General features: G+C 32.7%; 2 protein-coding genes across 3 annotated transcripts; both read left to right on the top strand.

The window, feature by feature from the left end:
* The first annotated feature begins 4866 nt into the window (after positions 1 to 4866).
* Positions 4867 to 9249, top strand: LOC122581719. Of its 2 annotated transcripts, XM_043753985.1 has the most exons (4): positions 4867 to 4925; positions 6288 to 7287; positions 8029 to 8145; positions 8268 to 9249. In XM_043753985.1, exons 2-4 carry the CDS (start codon positions 6292 to 6294, stop codon positions 9087 to 9089), a joined length of 1935 nt encoding a protein of 644 aa, XP_043609920.1. In that variant the 5' UTR covers positions 4867 to 4925; positions 6288 to 6291; the 3' UTR covers positions 9090 to 9249. The 2 variants fall into 2 exon arrangements, with proteins under 2 accessions (XP_043609920.1, XP_043609919.1); XM_043753984.1 differs by lacking the exon at positions 4867 to 4925 and having other exon boundaries at positions 5413 to 7287.
* Positions 9250 to 19427: 10178 nt separating this feature from the next.
* LOC122582881 (expansin-A4-like) lies at positions 19428 to 22510 on the top strand. The gene is made up of 3 exons (XM_043755313.1): positions 19428 to 19648; positions 20251 to 20569; positions 21740 to 22510. The coding sequence occupies exons 1-3, from the start codon at positions 19504 to 19506 to the stop codon at positions 22047 to 22049; spliced, it is 774 nt and encodes a 257-aa protein (XP_043611248.1). The 5' UTR covers positions 19428 to 19503; the 3' UTR covers positions 22050 to 22510.
* Positions 22511 to 24900: the final 2390 nt, after the last annotated feature.

The raw sequence follows: 24900 nt of genomic DNA, 5'->3' as shown, positions 1-24900 counted from the left end.
TCGTCTCATTTCATTTCTTTTCCATAACTAAAATCAACTCAAGAACACAACTCCTTTTACAATCCTTCATATTCTTTTCTTTTTCTTTTTTAAAAAAACTCAAGAACATAGCGTAAAGGAAAAGAATCTATGTGTATACAATTTGTCTTTAGTTACTATTGTAGGAAATAAACTTGGTTTTGGTTCATTGTATGTAAGTTTGTCTCAAAACTGAACGAATGGTGCAAAAAGTCGGTTATATCGAAATGCGTTCGATTTTTGACGTTTTTTTAACATAAATAATAAGTAACTAGATTTTAGACCCGTGTCCAACACTGGACACGAGATTTACGATATTATCAATATTAAATCTTTATACATTTTAAGTCACAAATTATAATTTTGTAGAAATACGGTTTTAAGTGTTATATTTTGCAAGTTGTAGTACAATAATCATAGGTTCGTCACTGTCATTATTAGCCTAGACATATTGATTGATATGTTTGTCGTAATCATTCCACAAGGTACATGTTATATATAATAATTTCTCTATTATAGAATATTTTGAAACCAGTTGTACTCATAATGTGATATTATTATGAAAAATATTTAAGAATTAAAATATAAACATACTTGTGATTCTGTACTTGATATTCACGTATATTTATTTGATAATGATGCGGACCCAAAACACGCATAAGATTATTTTCAATCACATGTCCTATAATAATTTGATTACAGTTAGAATTGTTTCTATATTCTTTCTATTGTGTTTAAAAATGATGATGTTATATATCGTCATCTGTTATTATGTTTAGGATATGCATCTAAAGTTTAATTTATGTTTATATTAAATATTAAACTAAATATTAATATTTATAATTTATAAAAATCTAATCTAATATTTGTTAATAAGTTATTAGGTTTTGAAATAAATTTTTGTAGATAATATTTCATATGTTGAACTTTTTTTAATTAATTAAATGATTACAAATTTTAAAGAATTCTCTCAAGTTGATGGCTAAAAATATATATAGAATAAGTATTCAGGGCTAAAAAGTGTAAATTATTGATATAAAACAAAAAATTGTAAATTAATGAGACTTATCTACAAATTAATATAAATATCAATATAATAATATATTTGGATAATGATCATCAAGATTTTTAATTTGTAGTTTATCTAAATAATGACATCATCAAAAGTCAATTTGATAAAATTGAGTGATGTGATTGGTTAATAAGTCATTGATTTAACTGTCTTATAGTATATATTAAGATTAAGATACAAATTTATACCAAAAGGTCCATATTAATTCCATATGATAGATCGAGTACAAGAAAAAGAAGGTTTGTCATTAAATTAAACATGGAATGAGAATGAACATAGCAATATGGGTAATGTACTCGGAAGTTATAACCATTCTCTCGTTGTGGAAAACGAAGATGATAATATAACATTATGCACCGGCATTGTTGGGATGCCTTAAAAGCTTTGTCGGATAATTGGTGCTTCTCTTTTTTTCTTTTGAAGCAACCTTTTTATTTATTATTATTTTTTTAAAATTTACTCTTATTCACAAAAGACCAAATTCACAAACTAGTGGATTGGTATAAGTATATGCACGGATGGTTAGAACGAACCAAAATTTGACCAATCTTCTCGAGTTACAGAACTACTTCTCTTCTTATTTTTATACCATAAAAATCCGATAGATTTAATATCATGAAAATTCTTCTTGATTGAAATCTTTGTCATTCTCGAACAATATCTCATTACGGGAACTCCAAATACACTGGCACGTGACAGATACAATCCCTTGTAATATCTCTTCCTTTTTCTTCACCGCTCCCAGATGAGTATGAGCCTCGAAGATATCTTTAACTGAAAAGAAATATATATAAGGGCTGGACTTTACACCAGCCGCTTACCTTGTTCCATATGGCCATGGCTACCTCGCATAAGCAGAACAAGTGCTCCACATCTTCATCCTCTTTCTCGCACAACCCACATAACAGTGAGTTGAACGTGTATTTTCTATCCCTTAAAGCCAATAATGTCGGGATACGACCCAACCCAACTCTCCACATGAAAATGTTAAATTTTTTAGGTAACCACTTTGACCAATATTAAACATATTTGTTGTTGAAGTCCCTACCCGAACCAAGAAATTTCTTGACTCCTTTGACGCTGAAATTATCCCAATTTCTTCCCGGCCAAATCCAACTAGCGCTCCTACCCGATAACACAACATTATTTAATAACTTACAGATGTTGTCTCTATCTTCAACTTCCGAATCAGACAAGGATAGGGAATCGTCCCACCCAAAACCCGTAAACTTCTTAGATATCAAGTCAAACTTGTCACTGATCTTGCCTTTCTTGCCCTGTCTTGTTTTGAAAGCATGAGGGAAAACGTCTTTTAGTGGTTCGTTGCATACCCAAGGATCCAATAAAAAATCTAATATTGTTCCTGTCACCACAAACACCTTTCACCAAGGAATTTATGTTGGTCCCAGCCACGTTAATCTTAGTTACAGCCTTGACAACGGACCTCCAAACCCTTGACATAACATTGTAAGCGGGAATTGGAGACCAGCCACGTTTGGTACCATGGATAGAAACCACAACTTTTTTCCATAGGCCGGTAAAATCCGATCTGAATCTCCAAATTAATAATAGTAATACTCGAGCTTTGCACATATCACTATGTACCAAGATTCAATACCCAAATAGATACTTTTAAGTCTTGTGTCCGACTACATTCCAATTGTGAGAGGACATGATTCACCATTTAGATGACTGTTTAGTACATGAGAACTTAATATCCTTTTTTTTAGAACAGCGAAGAGCCGGATCACGGGTATCAGGACTGGACACCGAGGGCCTACCTGATCCCCTCCCCCCGCCCGCCCCACCCGGTAAATTCAACTTGTCTGCCAAGAATATTGGCTAGTAACAATGCTCAAGATGAGATTCGAACATGTGATCCTTGTTACAACATCCGGAGTGTCCAACCACTACACTAACAAGTGAAGGACGAGAACTATATATGAATATGAATGTCTAAAGAACTACTTGAATATCTACTGTATGTAACAAACTTTAAAATTTAAGTTAGTGGATATATCCGATCAATCAAAACTTATAAAGGCATTTTATGTGGTTGCCAATATATCCGACTACAACCAAGGACCGAAATTTTAAAATTCATTACATAAAATAAACATCCTAGTAGTTCATTATATAAAATAAACATTCGTTTATATTTTATTATATTCTCAGCTAATAACCTTTTATGAACACGTCGCTTCTTTTGAGAGAATAGCTTTTGATCCGTTGGATATTTAGGGTAGCGGAGTACCTTACTAGTCACCACCCCCTCCCCAATTCTACCCATTTTTTCTATCTCCCTCACTTGCAATAATTATTTTACCATCCTCTCCCCACATAACAAAAAACAAATGATATAGAAAACAAAAACAAAAAGCGAGAGATGATAAAAAACCAAGACATCATGGTCAGTGGTTACCTCATTGCTCCCCACATACCCGGTGTCCGGCAGGCTGAGATGGTGTTTCACCCGGTGAGTGTGATGATCACTGTTGCCTCACCGATGCACTCCGAATTTCCGACCAGCCTTACAGATTAGCTATCTTTTGATTTAAGTGGGACGATTGAATTGTTACACACTTCCACACATTTAAACACATGATATCTTTGTTAGTTGAGAAAATACACGAGTCTTTCACCCACTACATCTAAATGGCCATACTATTAGAAGATAGCACGTACAATAACTCAGATCACAGCTTAAATACATAAATGTATATTGAACCATAGCTTGATGCTTAAGAATTTACTATACCTTTCTATTAATGTAGAACGTATATTCAACAAGCCTTCACATGGATTTAAATTTAAATTTTATTATATATTTTTTACGTGTCCATCATGAGATTTCAACTTCCATCCCATATATGTTGAATTTTTTTCTCATGGATTTCTAGATTAAGATCAAGCTCATTTTAACCAAACACTAAAAATAATCGCAGTTAAACAACATACCTCTAATCATATTACAGTATTAAACATCATAAACAACTAATGTATTTAAGGGCTCAATTATGAGAATAGATTGGAATGCCAGTCAATTTTTACAACCAACACATAAATGGATTTGTGTATCTTTATACATAGCTTTGATACTTACTTTTATCCAACGCATAACACAATAGCCATTATCGGATTAGCTTATTTGATAAAGTTTACCTTTTGAGGTGAAGTTTATTTTTTTGATATAAAGCAATTTAAAATTATTTAATGTAATTTAAAAGTATAATAAATTTACTGTTAAAAAAGATTCAACATAATGAATTAAAAAAAATGAGACATTGTCATTCTTATAAACCACCTTGTAAATATTTGTGGAAATTTGTATCGGTTGCTTTGTTATAAAACTCTCTGAGTCAAGACGAGTTGTTACAAAGCAGTGCATCGAGCCGACCCGATTTGGCAAAGTACTCAAGAGTCAGGAACGCTTAACGACTTTTGCAACTTTGATTGGCTGTCTAAAAAAACAATAATAAACGTCTTAAATAACAATTACTAAATGATCTAGTGACAAATAATCTGTTTATTTACAAAAAGCTTGAGTCCGATTCATACCCTAAACATATTTAAAAGTGGCTACATGAAAAATTAACATACAAAAAATAAATAAAAAAAACGTCTGAAATAAATCAATTCTCTTAAACAGTTAAACCACGAATAAAATGCTAGAATAGAAACTAGAAAGCCACATGCCAAGCCCAATGGCCCAAAAGCCCGCATCACCAAATTAATTAATATAAACAAAATAAGATATAATTAAGTTATACAGATATAGATTCAGGCTCAATTTTCTCTGTTTCCCCCAATTCATTCATTCGCAATAAAGCAGCTGGTAAATTCTCTCCATCTCTTTCCATTTTCTTTTCTTCAAATTTATATATTCATCCTATATACGCTATTTTTTTTTATTTTTTTTTTGCAGCTAATTTTGTATATATTATGCCTTTTTATTTACCCAAAAAGTTTCAGATTTTTATTTAGGGTCTATAAAATAAAAACCCTAAAAATTGAATCTTTATGCTTATTGAGTTATAAAGTTTGAAACTTTATTGCTCTATGTTGTAAATCATACATTAATCTGATGATTCAGCTAATGGGATTTTCAGTATAGATCCATTAGATCATATAAAATATAAATATAGATGTATAGAAGTGTATATTATATAATTTGTACATATAATTGTAATATATGTTGGATTCGAATCATATATCGTTCTGCGAAATATGTATATATATGTATGTATATAAGTAAACCTATAGAAGCAACTTATATTTATTATGTGTTAAGTTAATGGGGAAGCGGAAAAAGGTGTTATTTTTCGTTGGTTTTAGATGGATATCATGAGAGAGATTATGTTTGATTTTTAGAATCTAGGATGAAGAATTATTGTAATTAGTGAAACAACTAGTTCCCGGAAGGCTGGAATAGTTTTTTCCTTTTTAAAGAGTAACTTATGTACGTTATGAATGGTTTAACGAGTAACGTAGCTTTATTACTTTCTCCGTCCAACTAATATTCAAACTGCATTGAAACGGTCTATCCCAAATGGGCAAAATATGAACTTTTGAGAAGATGACATACAATCGATCTTCTATGTGGCTTCTTGATATTTGTTCATCCTACTGGAGAAGTATGGACTTTTGAGCTTCTATCTGGACTACCAAAACTGAGAAGAATTAGCAACCTTAATTTTGGCAGAGTGAAATCTGGTGACAAGAATGATGACCCGAGAAGGAAACCATAGCTGAAAGTGCATAACTCACGGGCGGATATGGTGGCAAAGTCGTTCTTCCCGAGTCGGTCTTCTGCAAATTGATCGATGTTGCGAAGAAGAAATAGAAATCCATTTTGGATGTTAGAATTCAAAGTACTCCTTTTTGATGGCTTTGAAGAAGCCTCACTTAGTCACTTCTGTGGATTTGATATCTAATTTTAAAACCCATCTGCATTAAACAAACACCATCTGTCATTCCTATTTCATTCTCCCTATCTAAAACCTTCTAACCAAACACACCATAAGCCTTTCAATGAAAGGTGTTTCTGGATTTGATATCTAGTTTCTGCTTATAAAGATTTTCTTATGCTACTTGGCATTACATGATTCTATTTGGTCATAGTTACGATTATGTTGGGTGGCTTTTTTGATGATTAGCACTCAAGCGGTTGCGGTTTTACAATGTTGAGTTTCTGCAGGCCGATGGCTGATGAAAGGGATGATGGTCCAAAATCGAACTCAGGTCCTGAAGAGGATTTAACTCAATCAGTTATTGCCCCATCAACTATATTAAGTATGCCAGTTATGAACGCTGAAAGTACTGTAGTTGCTTCTGGAAACAATGTGGAAGGGGACGAAGACGAAGAGTACGGGTTTGAGGAAGAAGAAGAAGAAGAAGAAGAAGAAGGTGAGGAGGATGAGGATGAGGAAGAGGAAGAAGAAGACGAAGAAAAACCAGAAGAAGATAAAGAAGAAGAAATGGTAAATGACAAAGAAAAATCAACGATAGCAGTTAACAATAAAGGACTTGATACAGAGCACAACAAAGGAAAAGCTGTCGGTGAGAAAACCAATAAGGAAATTGATGCCAAAGAAGGTAGGAGGAAAGCTAATGATCCAAAAGCTGGCGATAAAATTGGTGAGAAGAAAGTTGAAGATCCTAAAGCTGGAGATATATTAGGTGAGAAGAAAGTAGAAGATCCTAAAGCTGGAGATATATTAGGTGAGAAGAAAGTTGAAGATCCAAAAACAGGTGATGAATCAAAGAGTAAAGGTAAAAGACCTAGACCTCGGAACAGGAACCAAAAAAGGGATCCTCAAAAAGAGCCTGATACGTTGACTGCTAATGGAGTTAAGCCAGAATCATCTACCAGAAAGAAGGCTGCACCAAAAGCATCTGCGGTGTTGGCTGCAAATAGAGATAAGCCAGAGCCTTCTAGCAAAAAGAAAGGATCAAAAAGGGTTGATAGCATGGGGATGGTCTTCATGTGTACTTCAAAAACAAAAGCCGACTGCTTTCGTTACAAGGTCCTTGGGCTCCCGGGAAATAAGAAGGATCAAGTTGCGAAGATTTATAAAGGGATGAGGCTGTTTCTCTTTGATGTTGATCTGAGATTGCTGTATGGGATCTTTAAAGCTGCTGGACCGGGAGGTTATAACCTTGAACCAAAGGCTTTCAAGGCGGACTTCCCATCTCAAGTTAGTGTGTGTGTATATATATATATATATATATAAGTAAATGCATGCATATAAACTTTCTTTTTATTGATTTCTGAAGTTTCTGTTACTATATCCTGTGGTGCACTAATACCTTTTAGCTTCTTAAAGCAAAGACTTTATTAAGTGGACTTCCCACAATTCTTATTTATTATATATGGTGGGTAATATTTAAAATTTCTAGCCGCTGTTATGTAGAAAGGTACCACTGGCAGAAATTTCATGTATTTCTCCTTCAATACGAAATAGCCCTTTTGATGGTTGGGACTTGGGAGCTGAAATTGAGAAGTAAAGGACCATTAGGAATTTTGTAGTTAATATTGAGTAGGAAATGAGGTTAATTATATTGTAAAATTGACTCTAAACTTATAAAATAACCATAAACTTTTTGGAACTACATTATTGTTAATGTCTCTCTGGTGCCTACATAGTTTCAGCTGTTATTACTAATAAGCACTAGACTACTAGCAGACTTCAGAATGACGTGGCTTGTTTATGAAGTCTCATATTTTAGGGATGATTTTAGATAGTTTCAAGTGTATAGTAGCACACGTTGGATCTTGACTTGTATGATGTGTTTCGACCATTTACCCAATACTCTATTGTATCTGGTATATGACTATATTCTGTCAAGTTGTTGGGGAATCAATATGTTAAGAGAACACCCGCTCCTCGATTATTAATTGAAAATTCTAATATATTTATATATGTATGATAATGTAGGTTCGTTTCACCGTGCTTGATGATTGTTTGCCACTGGCCGAGGAAAACTTTAAGGGGGTGCTAAAAGAAAACTACTACTCCCGGAACAAGTTTGAAGGTCTACTAAAGGCAGAGCAGGTTGATCTTTTCTTAAATGATTTCGTCCCCATCTCTGTTTTTGTTTAAAAAATTTTAAATGGTGAACCGACCATTTGCATGATGATCCTTAATGATGTGATTTATAATTTTGAATATGACAGGTGAAAAAGTTGTGTAAACTTTTTGTGGAATTTGGCAGAGGAGGTCCTCATTCCAAAGCTGCCATCAAGTCACGCAGAACCCGGCCTGTTGAAATCCCTCGTATTAGACCCATTGAAAGCCGCAGAAGTCGAGCAGATGATTCACATCCATCTAGACCCCGGGAGAAACGTAAAAGACCGACCCGCGAGGAAGACAGACGTCCTCCTTCTCCACCACGTAGAGAGAAAAGACGTCATACTGATTATGAACGAGTACGATCCCCTGTTTTGTATGAGAGGCGGTCTCCGCCTCCTAGATACCTGCCACCACCACGGCTACCACCACCTGCTATAGCCTCTCCAGTGAGGTTGTACACCTACGAGAGACCTTTAGATATCCCACCTTATGTGCATGACCATGTACCTGAGCATCACACATACCGTGTTCGAGATGTTGAACCACGGGACCGAGACCGTGTACCTGAGCATCACACTTACCGTGCTAGAGATATAGAACCACGAGACCGTGCTCGTATACCCGAACATCACACTTACCGTGTTCTGGATGTAGAACCACGGGACCGGGACCGTTCACGGGAGCGTGACCCTTATCACGTGTATAATAGAGAGGCACCTCCCTATCGTGATATAGGCTACGCCTTACCACCGGAATACCACCTATTAAGCAGAGAATATCATCCTCCTGCAGTACCAGCACCAGAGTATCATCTTTCTGGAGGTTCTCGTGTACCTAGTTATCGCGATATTGCCCCAGCAATTGATTACCGTCCTTCTGCAGCTTCACTACCCGAGTATCGTTCTCAAACTCATTACAGATATTAGTTCTATCATAGTCATTAATGTATAAGTTTGTAATTTGTTGACTTCCTCATGGAGCTCTAGCTTCTAACTTGTTTCAAGTCTGTATGACGTTTTTTCATCCTTCACAGTACCATCACATAGGTCCCTCAATAAGACATTTGATATGCATTGTTGCTTGATATTTTTTCGGGTTTTATTATCAAACCTCTTTGGGTTATAACGCCATAACGGTTCGCTTAGTTTATCTCACTCTGTCTTGAAAGCATGGACGTTTTGCATAATCGGGTCCTGCTTATGTGTTGACTGTTGTGTTTAAAACATCTCTTATTAGAATCGTTATTATTTTTTTTGTATTAAAAAAGAAAATACTACAAAAGTACAAATACTAAAATAAAAAAGAGAGAGAAAAACTTAAGAATTACTAGATAGAGTTAAAGAACCCAAGAAACCACAAGTCCACAACTTTCTACCTAAAGTTTGCTTGCTTACAAGAGATTGTATATTATTAAATGGAAGCAATTTATAAATCAGATGCTTTTCATTTATCACTTCACATTTTAAAACAAATTCTAAAGAGAACCGGTAGACGGATGAGATTTTTCCTCTTCAGGTTTCATATGGGGGAAGACAAGTATTGACTCGTGTGGGGAAGATGGGTATTGACTCAATTGTATGTGGTTTAAATGTTTAATCCAGGTACTCTTGACCATTTTCCAATGTCGTGATTTCTTGTACGAAAATCCAAATGCCTTAAACTATACCCAAGTAACCATTCGTAGTTTCATACGGGAGTCCCTGACAGGTCCATTTTTAAAATTATGGTCAAGATCTATTAACTTTTTTCAAAAAAATATATTCACACTTATGAACTATAACCTAACATCTAATAATAGTTATGTAACATTTTATGGTATGGGTGGTGAGACATTCAGATTTTACTCCATGTATTAAGGTTTAAATCTCACCTCGACCTATGTGGGGTTATTCATGAAATTTGTGCAATTATAAATTTCAAAAAATTTATAAACTGACCTCTGTGGTGAGACATTCAAGTATGCGGTGGCATTTTGTCATTTGGTCATATGGACAAAGTTCTAAGCTTTAGCATTTGTTGGCCGATCAAAACAGGATTTTATGGAAGGACAACTATAAATTTCGAACATGGTATGTTGCTATCGAGATGATTGATTCTTGACATGAGATTAGCTATAAACTCTCTGTATGTAGATTGGGATTTATTTTTGGCATTGTTAAAGGAACAATAATTCTCGAGTCCTCAATTGTGAAATATGGAAAATTGTAATACGTTAGAGATAAGCAATGAGGATGAAATGTCACATTGGCTTCCTTATTTAGGTCATACAAGTACATGCGTGACAAGATTATGTAACTAACTTAACATGGCTAATATTATTAGTTAAACGTGGATGTAAATGATAAAACTAATAGCAATATAGATCTAAGGCAAACAAAGCAATCAAATGTACAAATTAGTGTATGGCTGCATGAAGTGTAAAAGGTAATTTGGATAAGAACGGCTGCCAAATGATTAGTATCAGGTTTAGAATTTAGAAACGAGGCAAAAAGGTTAATACCAAGGATCAACTAACAATAATGGTCCTTCTAGTCTATAAAATACTACAATTCAACACACTTTTTATAATTTCTAAGAGTAGAGATCATTTTGTTATTAAATATAACTAAAAACTAGCCCAGATGCAATTCAACATTCTTGAAGAAGAGAATTATTTTGTTACAGTCAAATGTAATGGCTCTAAAGATTTGTTAAGCAAATTGGTTTCTTCTCTACAAATTGAGGTGAAAAGAGTCGTTACGCCGCGTCTAATGCTGAGTAAGGCGACGGAACTTCTTAAGCACGGTTTTAGAGAAAGAACGTTCAGCAGGGACGGAAATGTTGATGGCTGGGATTGATGTCCACAATCGGATGATAGAGTCACTAAGGATTTTGCTAATCAAAACTCATAATGTTATGGTCAAACCTCAAGACATAAGAAAACATTATGACTGGTTGTTAATGGACAGTTATTTTTACATAAAATATATCTATGCGTATTAATTACATCCCTAAAAGCTATTGTTAACAAATTTTTTTCCTAATATTAATTTGGTTTTACTTAAAGATATTATGTGAAGTTTCACCCATTTTGTTGCCTTATAAATAAAATATAAGTCGGAATGGTCATTTTTTGAAAATAAAACAAAAATCGTCACATCTAGTTTTTGAGTAAATTCTCAAAATATGCTTCTTTTTTAGTTGTTAGACACAAATATACTTGTTTCAAATTTGTTTTCCCAAACTATACTTTTAGTTTAAACTCAAAAACAATATTAATTAGAAAAAACTTTTTCTCCTTTTTTCTCTTATATCTCATCTTTCTTAATTATCTAGTCTATCTCTTTGCCTTTACTCTTTTCACTTGAATATAAAACATCAAATTAGTACTTCCAGCAAAGATTAATCGGCATTCATGAAATTCTAATACTTAGCTTTAAGTCAGTTGATAATTATGATAGTTCAGTTTCTTTGATTACAATTTTTTAGAGGCTTTTGTTTAAACTTTTCAAATGGAGTTTATCCTTCTTTCATAAAACACCACTATTATTATGAAATGTGTGAAAAGATTTTACGCTAATTTGGACACTAAAAGTAACGAATATGTTTCAGCTAGTTTGAGTAGATGGATAAGTAATACATTATAATGTTATGAAAAATTAACCATCTAAAAAATTTGAAAAAATATTTTAAACCAAAAGCTAAACCTACAGTTATTTAATTACTTGAGTTAATTAAGAGTGAAAATAATTGAAGATCAGATTCATGGAAGAAGTTTTGGATCATTTTAGTTTTAATAAACATGGTTTGAAAGAAGAGAGATAAGAGAAAATAGGAAGAAAATATATTCCCAAAATAATTCTTAACCAAAAGCATAGTTTGAGAAAACAAATTTAAAACAAGCACATTTGTATCCATCAATTAAAAAATATATATATTTTGGGAATTTACCCCTAGTTTTTGGCATACCGAATTTGGACAACCAAAATTGCACTTTATGACAACGTATAAAAAACCAAATGCAACGTGGATTAACTAACCATGAATACGATATGATAAACAACTATTAAACATTTTTAGGTGTAAGCTCCATCGCATACTTTACTTTCGGTAGCTTTCGGTAGTTTATACAACATAATTACCACATAATCCGGCTTAACTTACAAGTAACAAATGTATTTACAAAAAAAAAATGTCACTAAAGGCACATAGTGACAGAATCTGGACATCAAATTTGTCGTGCAAGTCGTTTTGCTAATATTTTTGCAATAGTATAATATATATGTTTTACGTCACAAGAGTTCCAAAGGAACCGATCCAAAAATACCGTTAAACACCGCAAAAGAACATTTTTGATGATCGTATATATAAAATCAAAATCTGGTAAATTATTATAAAAGCATGGTTACATTTTCGATAAGTTAAGTGTTAAAAAGGTAACAAAGAATATTAAGTTAAACATCATGAGAACAAAAGCTTGAGACAAGAAGGGTAGACGTAGACCTTTGAGAAGGGGTTAATTTCATGTATCCACCCCAACTTATAAATCAAACTTAAAATTAGAATTAGAATTAAAAATAAAAGTGTTTTGTGATGAGATAAATGAATTCACGAATTTTAGTTTTCGTTGTTCTTAGATCCTAGCTTACTATTTATGTTTTGGAGGTATAATCCTTTAACTTTATCAATGATTAAAAAAAAAGAAGGTATCATTGGCGCTTAATATCGTTTCTTGTTTGCTCATTCAACCCTGAAGATGTACAATGTGCGCTAAATTTACTTCAAACTTCATTACTCCTCACTAATAATAACTCATGGAAAAAGAAAAAAAAGTCATGAATCAACTAGCCATTTTGTATTATAAAAGTGGAAACTATTTAAAGAGCATGGACCTCGTGAATCGTTGCTTGGAGATTGCTCCTCAATGCGAGACGGCATTATTATTTCTCAAGAAATCATTTGGATCTAAATGGTGCCCACAAGTACACTCGTAGAAATCAATTAATCAATTAATGGTCGTAAGTCGAAATTATTATGATAACTTTTACCAATTCGATTTGAGTAGAAAGACTATGTAGAAATCTGTTAGGGCTGTTTGATTCTCGAAATGTATTAGACTTTGATGGAATAAATTTGGAATTTCGATTGCATTCAAGTGTTTAATAAAGTTATAATTGTTTTTATTCAAAAATAATTTGTTATATTGTGGTTAGACTGGCTAATTACAAAGTGTGACCTTACGGAAATGTGAAATCTGTTAAAGCTTTTCTTCTCTTTTTGTTATGAGATCGAGTTTGTTATTATGAATTATAAATCCTAATCAACGATAATGAATGGAAAGGTTTAATATTACCGACGACTTTAAACCTTATATTGGATTTGTAGGCAACATCTTGTGTTGTCTGTTCAAATGTTTCTAGGTACAAAAAGACATACAACCATCCAAGAGAGGACTACATCATATTGAAGTTTGACCCACAGATAGAAAACAATTTGGGTAAAAAAAACAAATCGATCTTATAAAAGTTTGACCCACATATAAATTGATAAATGATACGCATTAAAAAGACAAAAAAAAAACTTCGATAGATCTATAGAATGGAATTAACCACATACCTAACAATGTGATTGAGCGATGTTATAAAAGCAACATAAATAAATGTGAAAAGAAAGAAAATGTGTAGCTAGACATGTATTTAACATTGAATGCATTGGACATCTTTAGTTTATAAGCCCATGTTTTAGTTTCGTGTATGATGTAAATCAAGCAAATATTTTTCTAAAGAAGTTTGATTCCCTACGTTTAGATTTTGTTTCAATGTTTGATATTTTTGGTTTTAGTTTATTGTTTACTTGAGATTGGTTATGTTTATTAGACTTTCAGGAGCTTCAAAAGCTAATTTAGAGAAGCATATGAACGCTATCTTATTAACTTTTTAACATTAAATTTGTTAAAAACTATACATTAACTCAAACACTACCTCGTTCACTGTATTTTGATAAAGTTAAAAAGCAAACTTATTGCTATTTGGAGTTTAATCCTTTATTCACATTCCATGTTCATGATGTGCATAACATTCATAATACATTAGTTGGGTACAAATAAAAGAAAGGAAAATGATAATCGCCATAATTTTTATTGCTATTTGGAGTATGTGGACAAGGAAGAAATGATGTCGTTCACAAGATGAATTTCGTGTCTCCCTCAAGGATTTTCGATGAGATTTGAGCTATGGCATATTTTTGGATTTTGAATAAAGCAAAAAGATGGAGTTTAACTGAGATAGTTGGTGTAACAAACCTAGTATTTTCTAATCAATATGCATAGCCATGTATTTGTACCATAGTCACTGAATACACTCAAAAGCCTGCGTATTGCGTATTGGTACAAAACGTATTGGAACACAATACGAAAACGTTCCAAACGATGGGGGTACGTCGAACCGAGTGAACATGGTACTGTGAACCGAGTTGGCAGGGTAAGGCGAACCGAGTCCAGTTCCAAACGTCGACTTCCGTCTTGCAATCGCCGAATTCAATTCGTTTTGTTTGATTTCAATTCGTTTTTTGGGCGGGAAAAACATATCCCGTGACTTCCCAATCTACCAATAGACTTTTCATTTTCCAAGGTTTTAAGTATAACAAGTTATTAGCTTTGAAAACAAAATCAATTTACTTAACAAAATAAACTTATTTGTTCGTTTTGAAGTAATGGTTTGGAAAGACCTCGTTGGTTTGAGAAGACCTTGATGACGAAGATGTTGACAATAGAAAAGGAAAAAGTCCATGAGTAGATTTGATTTGAGTTGGTGTTTTTTTTTCTATTATATTTCCTAATTTTATGTGTTAACTTTTTATTATGAAGTTTCATTTACTTATGCTTTTATTTTTTTTACGAATTCATAGTATACCGTACCATTTCGTATCGCTTTGTACCGAAATGAGTATATTCTTTACATACCGAATTCGTTACAAAGAGCGAATTGCGTACCCGTACCGAAGCGTACCATGTTTCAGGTGACTATGATTTGTACCTTATAATCGCTAGTTTCTTGTTAGTGTTTCGTTATTAATAATATTTCACCTTTGCCGTTAAAAAACCAAAAGCAAACTTGTTAAAAAACAGTAATTTTAAGCTAACCCAAATAGCCTTGAATATAGAAATTACTGATGTTACTGGAGGGGTAAGAAATGGCATCTAACTTGGTGATATTGTTTTTTCATCCATACTAAATGTGGGAATCTTTTATTTGAAGGGAAGGTGGTAGGGGTGACCGATTGCACATGGGTTTGCATTCAAGGACAAGTTCATTTTTACACTTTGATGTGACACACTCTCTTTTTTACTTCTTTACCTGCATGACAACACTATGAAAGTAGTTATGTCACAATATTTACTAGCTACATGATTTGATCAATCTGCATATTTTTTGTTACTCTCCGTGTATATATAATACTAAATTGTCTAATTCATATTCTATCAATTTTGACTATTTCATGGTAACTTTTTACATATCATTCAAAGTGGTTAACAAATTAGTATATTGAAAAAAAAAAAAAAGTTGACCGATTATAGGTTAATTATATTTGAAGTTTAAGCTTATGTTCAACAAAATTTAACGAAATTTTGATTGGCTCTGAAAGAAATGTTGGAACCATGTTAGTTTGATCGTCACTGATTATGTATCATTCCTGATATGATAATTGACGATAACTGAAATCCCTTTTTCTAGTAAATATATAATGGGCGTATTTACTCTTAAAGATGTACTATAGGGTTTCCCGTTAGATTATTGGAACTACGAGGACTAATGTTACACACATTAAACACCAAAGGGGCGTTGAATGTGTAAATACTCTCATTATAAATAGAGAGTCATAAACCCTAAATTAAGGTTAATGAGACACTAATCCCTCACTAATTTTCGTGTGTCTTCCTCATCTAATTCGTGCATAACATCAGCCGAATTCATCTCATTATTACTCAATCATTTTGTTATGGGAACCCAAAATCAATAACAATTATGCTTTATGCTCTTATAGATTCTACAAGACGATCTGAGATGTTTTATCAGTCGAATCAAATCATGTTTATTCCAACAAGAAATACTATGATTGTGCCTCTATTGATTAACATTATGCATAAACCGACTGGAATCGCTATAAATTTACATCCGTCTAGTATCATGTTTAGGTTGAGTTGCAGATGCAAAAGTTTACGTCGAATTTGGACAACATATAACAATTGATACACATTTTTTTTTTTTGTGATTAACATATATGCATATACGAGATGCATAGTAACAATTGATACACATTATTGTTTTTGTTGTCTAAAGGTTGGTAAATCACTATCGCTTTTGATGAAATCTGAATTAACAGTCCCCATAATATTGAATATGTTATAGTTGTACCTGTAGCTTTTAAAATCCCATTTACAGTCCTATTTAATGGTTTTCTACTACTTCGGTTCTTCATCTAATTGTTAATTATGTCATAAAATTCATATAATTCTCGCTCCTTCAAGGGTATACCACTTATATATATATGAAAAATAAATCATTCTCCCAGAATGTTACAATTCTTCGTATAGTAGTAACGCTCAAACATAGTTATATAAGTTTCCCGAAAATGTCATATTTATCATATGCTAATCATAGTAAACTTTTATTAAGATAGTCGTTTTCAAATTTAAGGCAAGTAAAAGGAGTGGGGGAACATTTTTCCGTCCAAAGTATCTTATCTCATGTGTATGTATACAAGAATTGTGGTTTTTTAGACAAACCAAAATAAGTAATTAGCAATTTTCTAGTAAAAATAGAAAATACTGTATCTATATATGTACCATGCATTTTGGGTTGTAGAACATTTATGAATGTTATCTGTCTTCGTTAAATTAACCAATATACACAAAACAGGACTTGTGGTTTACAGTTTCACACTATACTTATGGCTTAATGGTTATAAGGTTGATGTTTATATGTTATACTGAAAAAGGTTTGAAAATTGTCACGGCAATAACTTGGTTAGACGTGTACATCTAAATAAAAAAAAAAGTTACATTTGCTCTTTAAAATTATTTGAGAATAGAAATAACGACTCACGTTATATTAACCTATTCCAATTAGTTTTTCTTTTTTCCAAAAAGCCCAACCTCCGATTAGTACATAAAGGTATCGTGGTACCACACGGTGAAGAGCTGTTACAAGTTGATGCTTTCGTAACTATAAATTCAAAGTGACATTCACTGATTCACACATACATTCTACTTAACTATAAATTACACTCCGGTGAGAACACTTTTAAAATAAGAACGGTGAGAACACCTTAAAAACATCATTTTGATGCATTAAAAGTTCATAAAACTAACATAGTGCATAACTAATTATCATTATTTAAGTGATTAACAACACATTCATCCGTTAAAATTGAAATAATCATGTTTTTTGTTTTGTGCATCCATCTTGGATGCATATTCATCAAAATGATGCATCCAACAAAAAACGTGATTTTTTAGATTTTAATGAATCAATGTGTTGTTAAACACTTAAATAATGATAATTAGTCATGCACTATGTCAGTTTTATGGACTTTTAATGCATCAAAATGATGTTTTTAAGGTGTTCTCACCGTTCTTATTTGATTGTCCATACATATATATATATATATATATATGATTATGTCATTGTGAGAGTACCGGTCACCGGTCTCGTTAGTATTGTTAGAAATACACTATGATTTACGCTAGATAGAATTGTTTGAGACACGACTACTCATCATATAAACACAAGAATCATACAAAGGCCGGTCACACTTATAACAAGTACAAGAATTGCTACTCCACTTAAATTCAGGTTCAAAGAGTTTTGTTACAGCTTGTAAATGCTTAAAGTAGGTTAAAACCTAACTAGTGAAACCACATTTAATGAACAAAGTACAAGTCTTTAATGGCTGGAGTATCATAATTGTAAGTGCATATGTAGTAATAAATCACAAAGAGAATGTGACTTGTTCAAATCCATGAGCATTGAGGAACTTTGTGGTACATTTCACATTTGGTGCCTCATGTGCTCTGGTTGTAATTTAGCCTTTTGCTAAAAAAGTCTTGCTTGATAGAAAAATGGTTTTTATTATTGTATATATAAATTTTTTAGAGTGATATATTAATCCTAATCAAACCTCTTAAAAATTAAATATAAGATTATAACATTTGACATGACAAAATCAAAGGTTGAGATTAGTACAAAGAGTAAGTAAGATACACATGTCATGATTTAAAGGTTTTATTAAACGAAAAACTATTATTAGGTTTTAGTACTTACTATTCTTTTACTTGGTTTTTTAATTACGACTTTAATCATTTTAAGTATAAATTACTTATACAACAACAACAAAGACCCAATCTCTAGACGGGGTACGAAGAGGTAAGTTGTAAACAGTTTTAACTCTACCCAAAGGTAGAGAGACTGTTTCATAAGGACCTCCGGCCACAAAGAAGTAAAAGTCGAAAAGTGTAAAAAAGTTTAGTTATCTATTACGGCTTTAATCATTTTAAGTATAAATTACTTATACAACAACAACAAAGTCGAAAAGTATAAATTACTTATATGCATTAAAATTTATTTTTCTTTATATGAAAATTCAGAGATGAATTGTGATGCAAGTATTAATTTTTATGCAAATAATAAACTACAGATAGCAATGATTTATATATTTTCTTAACTTAATGATTATGTCCAACTTTATAAAATGTACTCCCCCGTCCCATTAAATGTGTCCAGTTTTGAATACTCAAAGTCTATTTTTTATAAGTTTGACCTTAAATATTTTTTATTAAATTATATAATACTTGACAAAAGTTATACCTAATGAAAACACATCTAAACCTTAACCTATTCATATAACTTTCATCAAGTATTATGCAATACAAATTAAAATATATTTGGTCAAAGTTGTAGAAAAAAGACTTTAAAAATTTAAAACTGGACCTTATTAATGGGACAGAGAGGGAGTAGTAAAATTAAAAAACGTCACAGTTTGAAAATTTCGTATCCAAATAACATGTAGAGTAAATTATAGAAAAGTAAAAGAGGCAGGACCCAATCCATATCCAAAGGGACCCACAACCAACAAAGACCAAACTTGCTCTTCTTCTTGTACCAGTGTGAAATCGTAATCAAATCCATCCAATGCGTCGTCGTACTCAATAAAAACATACAAAATGACATAATTACCCCTTACACATAAACCCTCCATAAATAATCCCAACACTCCCACAACCTCTTCTCCTCATCCCCTCCATTACACACATTTTCTTTACTTATTTTCTTTAAATTGATTCTCATTTTTTATCCCACAAAAATGGCTGTTGTCACCGGCATTGTCTTCATCATTTTCTCGGCCTTATCAGTCGCCGACGGCAGAATCCCTGGTAACTTCGCCGGCGGCCCTTGGCAAGGTGCCCATGCTACCTTCTATGGTGGTAGTGATGCCTCTGGTACCATGGGTATGTCATATTTCTCTATTATTTACCATTTTATTACATAACATACTACCTTACCAAATTACCAAAAAAGATATAAAACTAAATTTCACTTTTGTACATTTATATACTTTATATATTACACCTAACTACATTATGTCACCTAACAACAACATATAACAAAAATTAGTCACTCACAAAAGTTAAACATTTTCTTTGTGAGACAACACATTAGGATTTTGCGAGCCATAACCCTTACGGTCAAAGACATACTAATAAAAAGTTATACATTGACTATTCCTGGTTATTTTTAAAAGCCATTTAAATAATGTACAACATTTTATCATGTTTTAATCAAAATTGTAGTTTTCATGTTACTACTTATATCTACAATGTGACAACTTAAAAGTCAAAACATGAAATAATTGTTTACATGGACAATATAACTAACTAAATTGACATGGTCCTAAAACCTCGGATTCTTGCCTTGACTTTTACCTTATACATACACACACTTGTACGGTACAACAAGTCAATGCATGTTTACCATAATTATGTTATTTTTTATTTTTTTTAATATCATATTTATTTTTGTTAATTATTATTATTTTTTTAATTTTGTGTAGGTGGGGCTTGTGGGTACGGAAACTTGTACAGCCAAGGGTACGGGGTCAACACGGCCGCGCTCAGCACAGCATTGTTTAACAACGGGCTGAGCTGTGGCGCGTGTTTTGAAATTAAGTGCGCGGATGACCCGAGATGGTGTCATCCGGGCAGCCCATCTATTTTTGTGACAGCTACTAACTTTTGCCCACCAAATTTTGCTCAGCCAAGTGACAATGGTGGCTGGTGCAACCCACCTCGTACTCACTTTGATCTTGCTATGCCTATGTTCCTTAAAATTGCCGAGTATCGTGCCGGAATCGTCCCGGTTTCTTACCGTCGGTATGTTCTGTTTTTGTTTTTTTTTTTAGATTTTTAATTTTAACTTTTTACAGCTTTTATTGGGTTAAAATACATGCTACTGCATTTGTGTTTGTATTTATAAGTTTAGAGGCAAATGTCAAAAAATAAAAATAAAAGTGTATGTCATTATTTGAATATCTTTTAAGGTAATTGTGTACAGTGTACTTTTGAAAATATTGAATATAAGTCAAAAATGAAAACTATAAAAGGATCGATTTTATGAATAATTGATGGTAAAACATAATTGAAATTTTTTAATATAAACCATAGATTTTTTTCATTGTTAATTGTTAACAAATTATAAGATATACGTAGCATACAGTGTTTTTTTTAATGTATATTTTTGTGAACAATTTGTTCAAAAATTTCAAATATAATATGTTTTAAAAATAATTTCAAATAAAATGTTGGTTGTTACAAACCTTCTTTTCCCGGAAATTTTAAACCGGTTTCCCGAAATTCCGGCCACTATAATATTTTTCACTTTGGCCCTTAAATTACTTATTAATGGCACTACATATTATGATCAATAATTTGTTTGGGCCCAAAGTGTAAGATGTAGGGATTTGTAGATAGAGTGCAAGTAGGTATACGTTAGGTACAACTAAAAGATGCACACTTAAAGTGTGAGTAGTGTAAAAGTTAGGTTCTCAACTGTTTTTAAAGGGTAGTTAATTCTCACATGGTGGCTAATGTGAGATGTTTTAAAGATTGGGTGATATAAATGGAAAAGTTGAAAAAATTAAATGTAGTACGGTGTCGTTTGGTTGACTAGCATGTGGGATGCTGGGTTATTTAGATAATGGTAGCCATGTGATTATGTGTAGGTGTTTGAGGTCCTACCATAGTTACTGTGGAGACTAGCTACTGCGTGATTTATGGTAGTGTGTCTACCGTTATTTTGTAATTGATTCATGAAATCTTGGCCATTGGTTTAAATGGGCCCATTGTGTGTTAAATGTGTTACACCAAATATTGTGACCCTACAATTATTCAAACTGGCCCTTGTAACATGTTAACATGTTAGATGTTCACCTTTATATGGAATGTGTTTTGTTACTATTTCTTGTTAGGCATCTTTGTATTTTTAGTTAAATGTGTTCACATGTTGATGAAATTGACATTATATTCGGTTGCATTTTGTTCTAGGGTACCATGTAGGAAAGCTGGTGGAATAAGGTTCACAATCAATGGTTTCCGCTACTTCAATTTGGTTTTGATCAGCAACGTTGCAGGTGCTGGTGATATCCAAAAGGTGTGGGTTAAAGGTACCAAGACCAACTGGATGAGCATGAGCCGTAACTGGGGGCAAAATTGGCAATCTAACTCGGTCTTAACCGGTCAAGCACTTTCTTTCAGAGTAACTACCAGTGATCGCCGCACTTCCACCTCGTGGAATATTGCTCCACCAAACTGGCAATTCGGCCAGACCTTTGCCGGAAAGAATTTCCGGGTTTGAAGGGAATAGAAATATCCAATTTTACCCATTTAGGAAGGAAGGGAAACACTATCTTAGTTTTTTGTTGCTGGTGTTGTTTTGTGTCTAGTAGCGTTATGTTTGTTTTTCGGGTAGTGAAAGTTAATAGTTGGAAAGGTGAAGGGGGGTAAAATAGACATGTTTGGAAACTTTTTCAGATTTCTCAAGCATTTTAGGGTTTGTGTAAGCTGAGGCGGTTGCAAGAAAAAAAAGGTGCAGCCCGCAGCAAATGCTGCTAAAGTTTTTCTTTTTAAGTCAAAAAGTGGTGGTTTTTATTTTATTTTTTTGTATTTGGGTATCAAAAGTAATATGTAACTAGGGGGATTTGTGTCACTACTACTAATTTACATCTTGTAAAGTCAGAGAATGACTACTTCTTTAAAAGTAGACTTTGGTTTGTATTATTGATCTATCTAAATCTAAATATTGTGTTTTGAAGTTTATCATATGTTCTTTTGTGTTCTCATACGTTCTTATTTTATGTATTTTTTTTATGAGTTTTTTATAAACATCTTGTTTGGCATGAAAACCAAAAGGGGAGACAAGAAATGTGGATTACAGAGAATGAATGTTTTATTTATTGTAAATGAATGATTTTACTTGTGCGATTCTTTTAACCGATTTAATGTTACATTGAGCTTAGATTTCGTGTATTATTGGTAACAAATTTTTAGTTTACGAAACTATATATTAGTATTTTTCAATCCAAAAATGCGGAATAATTATTTGCATATTAAAACTCCCCTCAGTGCAGAACTGGTGTAAATTTAAATAAGCAAATCAGTGATAGTTTTCTGATAACATATTTTCTGACATGTAAACTTTAATTTAATTTTTGATTTGGATAAAATGAATAACAACTTTTAACTAAGTTTTAAAATAGACACAATTTGCTACTGCAAGTAAAGAATTTGAAATCTTCAAAGAGTGGAATATGTACCAAATACTAAAATGTTTTTGCCGCCATGATATTCACTTTATGTGATGTAAGTATGTGAAAACGAATAAAATGAATTATTTTATTAATAATATTTTAAGGAAAAGAGAGGGAATATATAAGGCGGCAAAAAAACTGTGAAAAAAGAGAGGGAGAAACTGCTGAAATTTCTCGTGAATAAAGTTACTATATTGATGTAAGAAAATTATGCTTTTGAATATATGTTTTGAATTAAAGTGTTGGTTGTTGTATGAGGAAATTTGTGGACAAGTAGCCCATGTGGGGAGCAAAATCATACCCAGTGTGGAAACCTTCAAAAGGAAACATACAATTATTTCTCAAAGCCAATCTCAAGAGATTTTAAGTTAATCCACATCCAAAATCAATAAAACACAACGCCAAATGAGAAACGGTAGCTCGGTTTCCGTCGTTTAAGGTCTCGTCATTTTTCGTGTCTTAAAACACTGTAAACTGCACGAGTTTTTTCATCATTTTTGCAACCTACATAGTTAAGCTCTATTGTTGTCTAAAAATTTGTTGATTGGTCGTTTGTCTAGATATGGTTTTGGTGTAATTGTATTTTTCTTGTACTTAGACTGTTTTGACAGCTAGTGCTTTGCTAGCAGCCCGTTATACTTAAAATACTTCATTATTGTTCAAAAATAAAAAATAAAACACAATTATTTGAGTACTCTAAACGATTGAAAAATCGACACATGGGTATCATGTTATCTTTAGGAAACAATTGAAAAATGGACACATGATTATGACACTCCTTAAGTCGTGTATACTAAAACCAGAAACTTGAGATTTTCTAGATATTGTTAACAATGTTTTTTTTAATGGTTTACTGGTTTATGTTCACTTTTAACCATATTCTAATCCACATAATGTAATATTTCCTAACAATTTTAATTTTTCACATGACTAGATGAGACAAATAAACTTTGGATTCTTTACTTGCTACGAAACCCAAAATACAGAGAAAATATATGTACAAAGTAACATGAAGTGTTGGAGTACCCCACACTAGAGCCACTTTTTGTCCATTATTCAACATAGACAGACCCATTCGATTCTCTTGAGACAATTGCTTTTAACACCACTCAAAAAGCCGGAGAATTTGCGTAGTTGCTCCTTTGTCATTCCACAATTCGACAGTCCTAGATGGGCATTATTGACTTTTACCCACCCTAAAAAAGAACACTCTTAAATGGTTTTATTAGGGTCCAGAACCAGCCCAAACTAGAGTGAGGATTTGGGCTTTTATGCAGCTGGTGAGTTCGTGACGCCGTGACACATAAAATGTAGGATGAGATAGATTGAAATTAGATACTTTATTTGAATCAGTCTAAAGGTTTAACTGTTTAAGAGTTATATCATTTTCCTTTACAAATACATTCTATCTGACCCCTTTTTTTGACCTCCTTAAGTCTATCAATGCCTAGATTCATGTCAGAATTAAGATGCATATCTTCCTCACACCTTGAATGTTACCTGAATAACACATTGCGTCTGACTCCCTACATATTCTACGTTTCTAACATGGATGAGTAGATTGATTTTGATCTTCAGAAAAGCAATACTCAATTTTCCAGCAAAAAGTAATTAAATACTTCTAAGTAAATTCATTGAACTTACTAATAATTTACAAAAATACAGCCTTCTAGATGAAACAGGAGATAGTAGTTTCAACTTAGCATATTTGGAAAAAAACCAACAGCCAACTAGCATTCGGCAATTGCTATCATAAGACCTTAATCTCCCTCAAGTGCATGACATCATACAAAAAGACAGACAGAGTAAGCATTTACAAAAGTGAAACTCTTAGTTCATGGTCTATCGTCGTTCGGCTTTCCATTTCTTCATGATGTATTCTATGCATTCAGTCACACT

The sequence above is a fragment of the Erigeron canadensis genome, chromosome 9 (assembly GCF_010389155.1).
Source record: "Erigeron canadensis isolate Cc75 chromosome 9, C_canadensis_v1, whole genome shotgun sequence".
Lineage (NCBI taxonomy): Eukaryota > Viridiplantae > Streptophyta > Magnoliopsida > Asterales > Asteraceae > Erigeron > Erigeron canadensis.
This window is presented reverse-complemented; position numbering and strand designations above follow the sequence as displayed.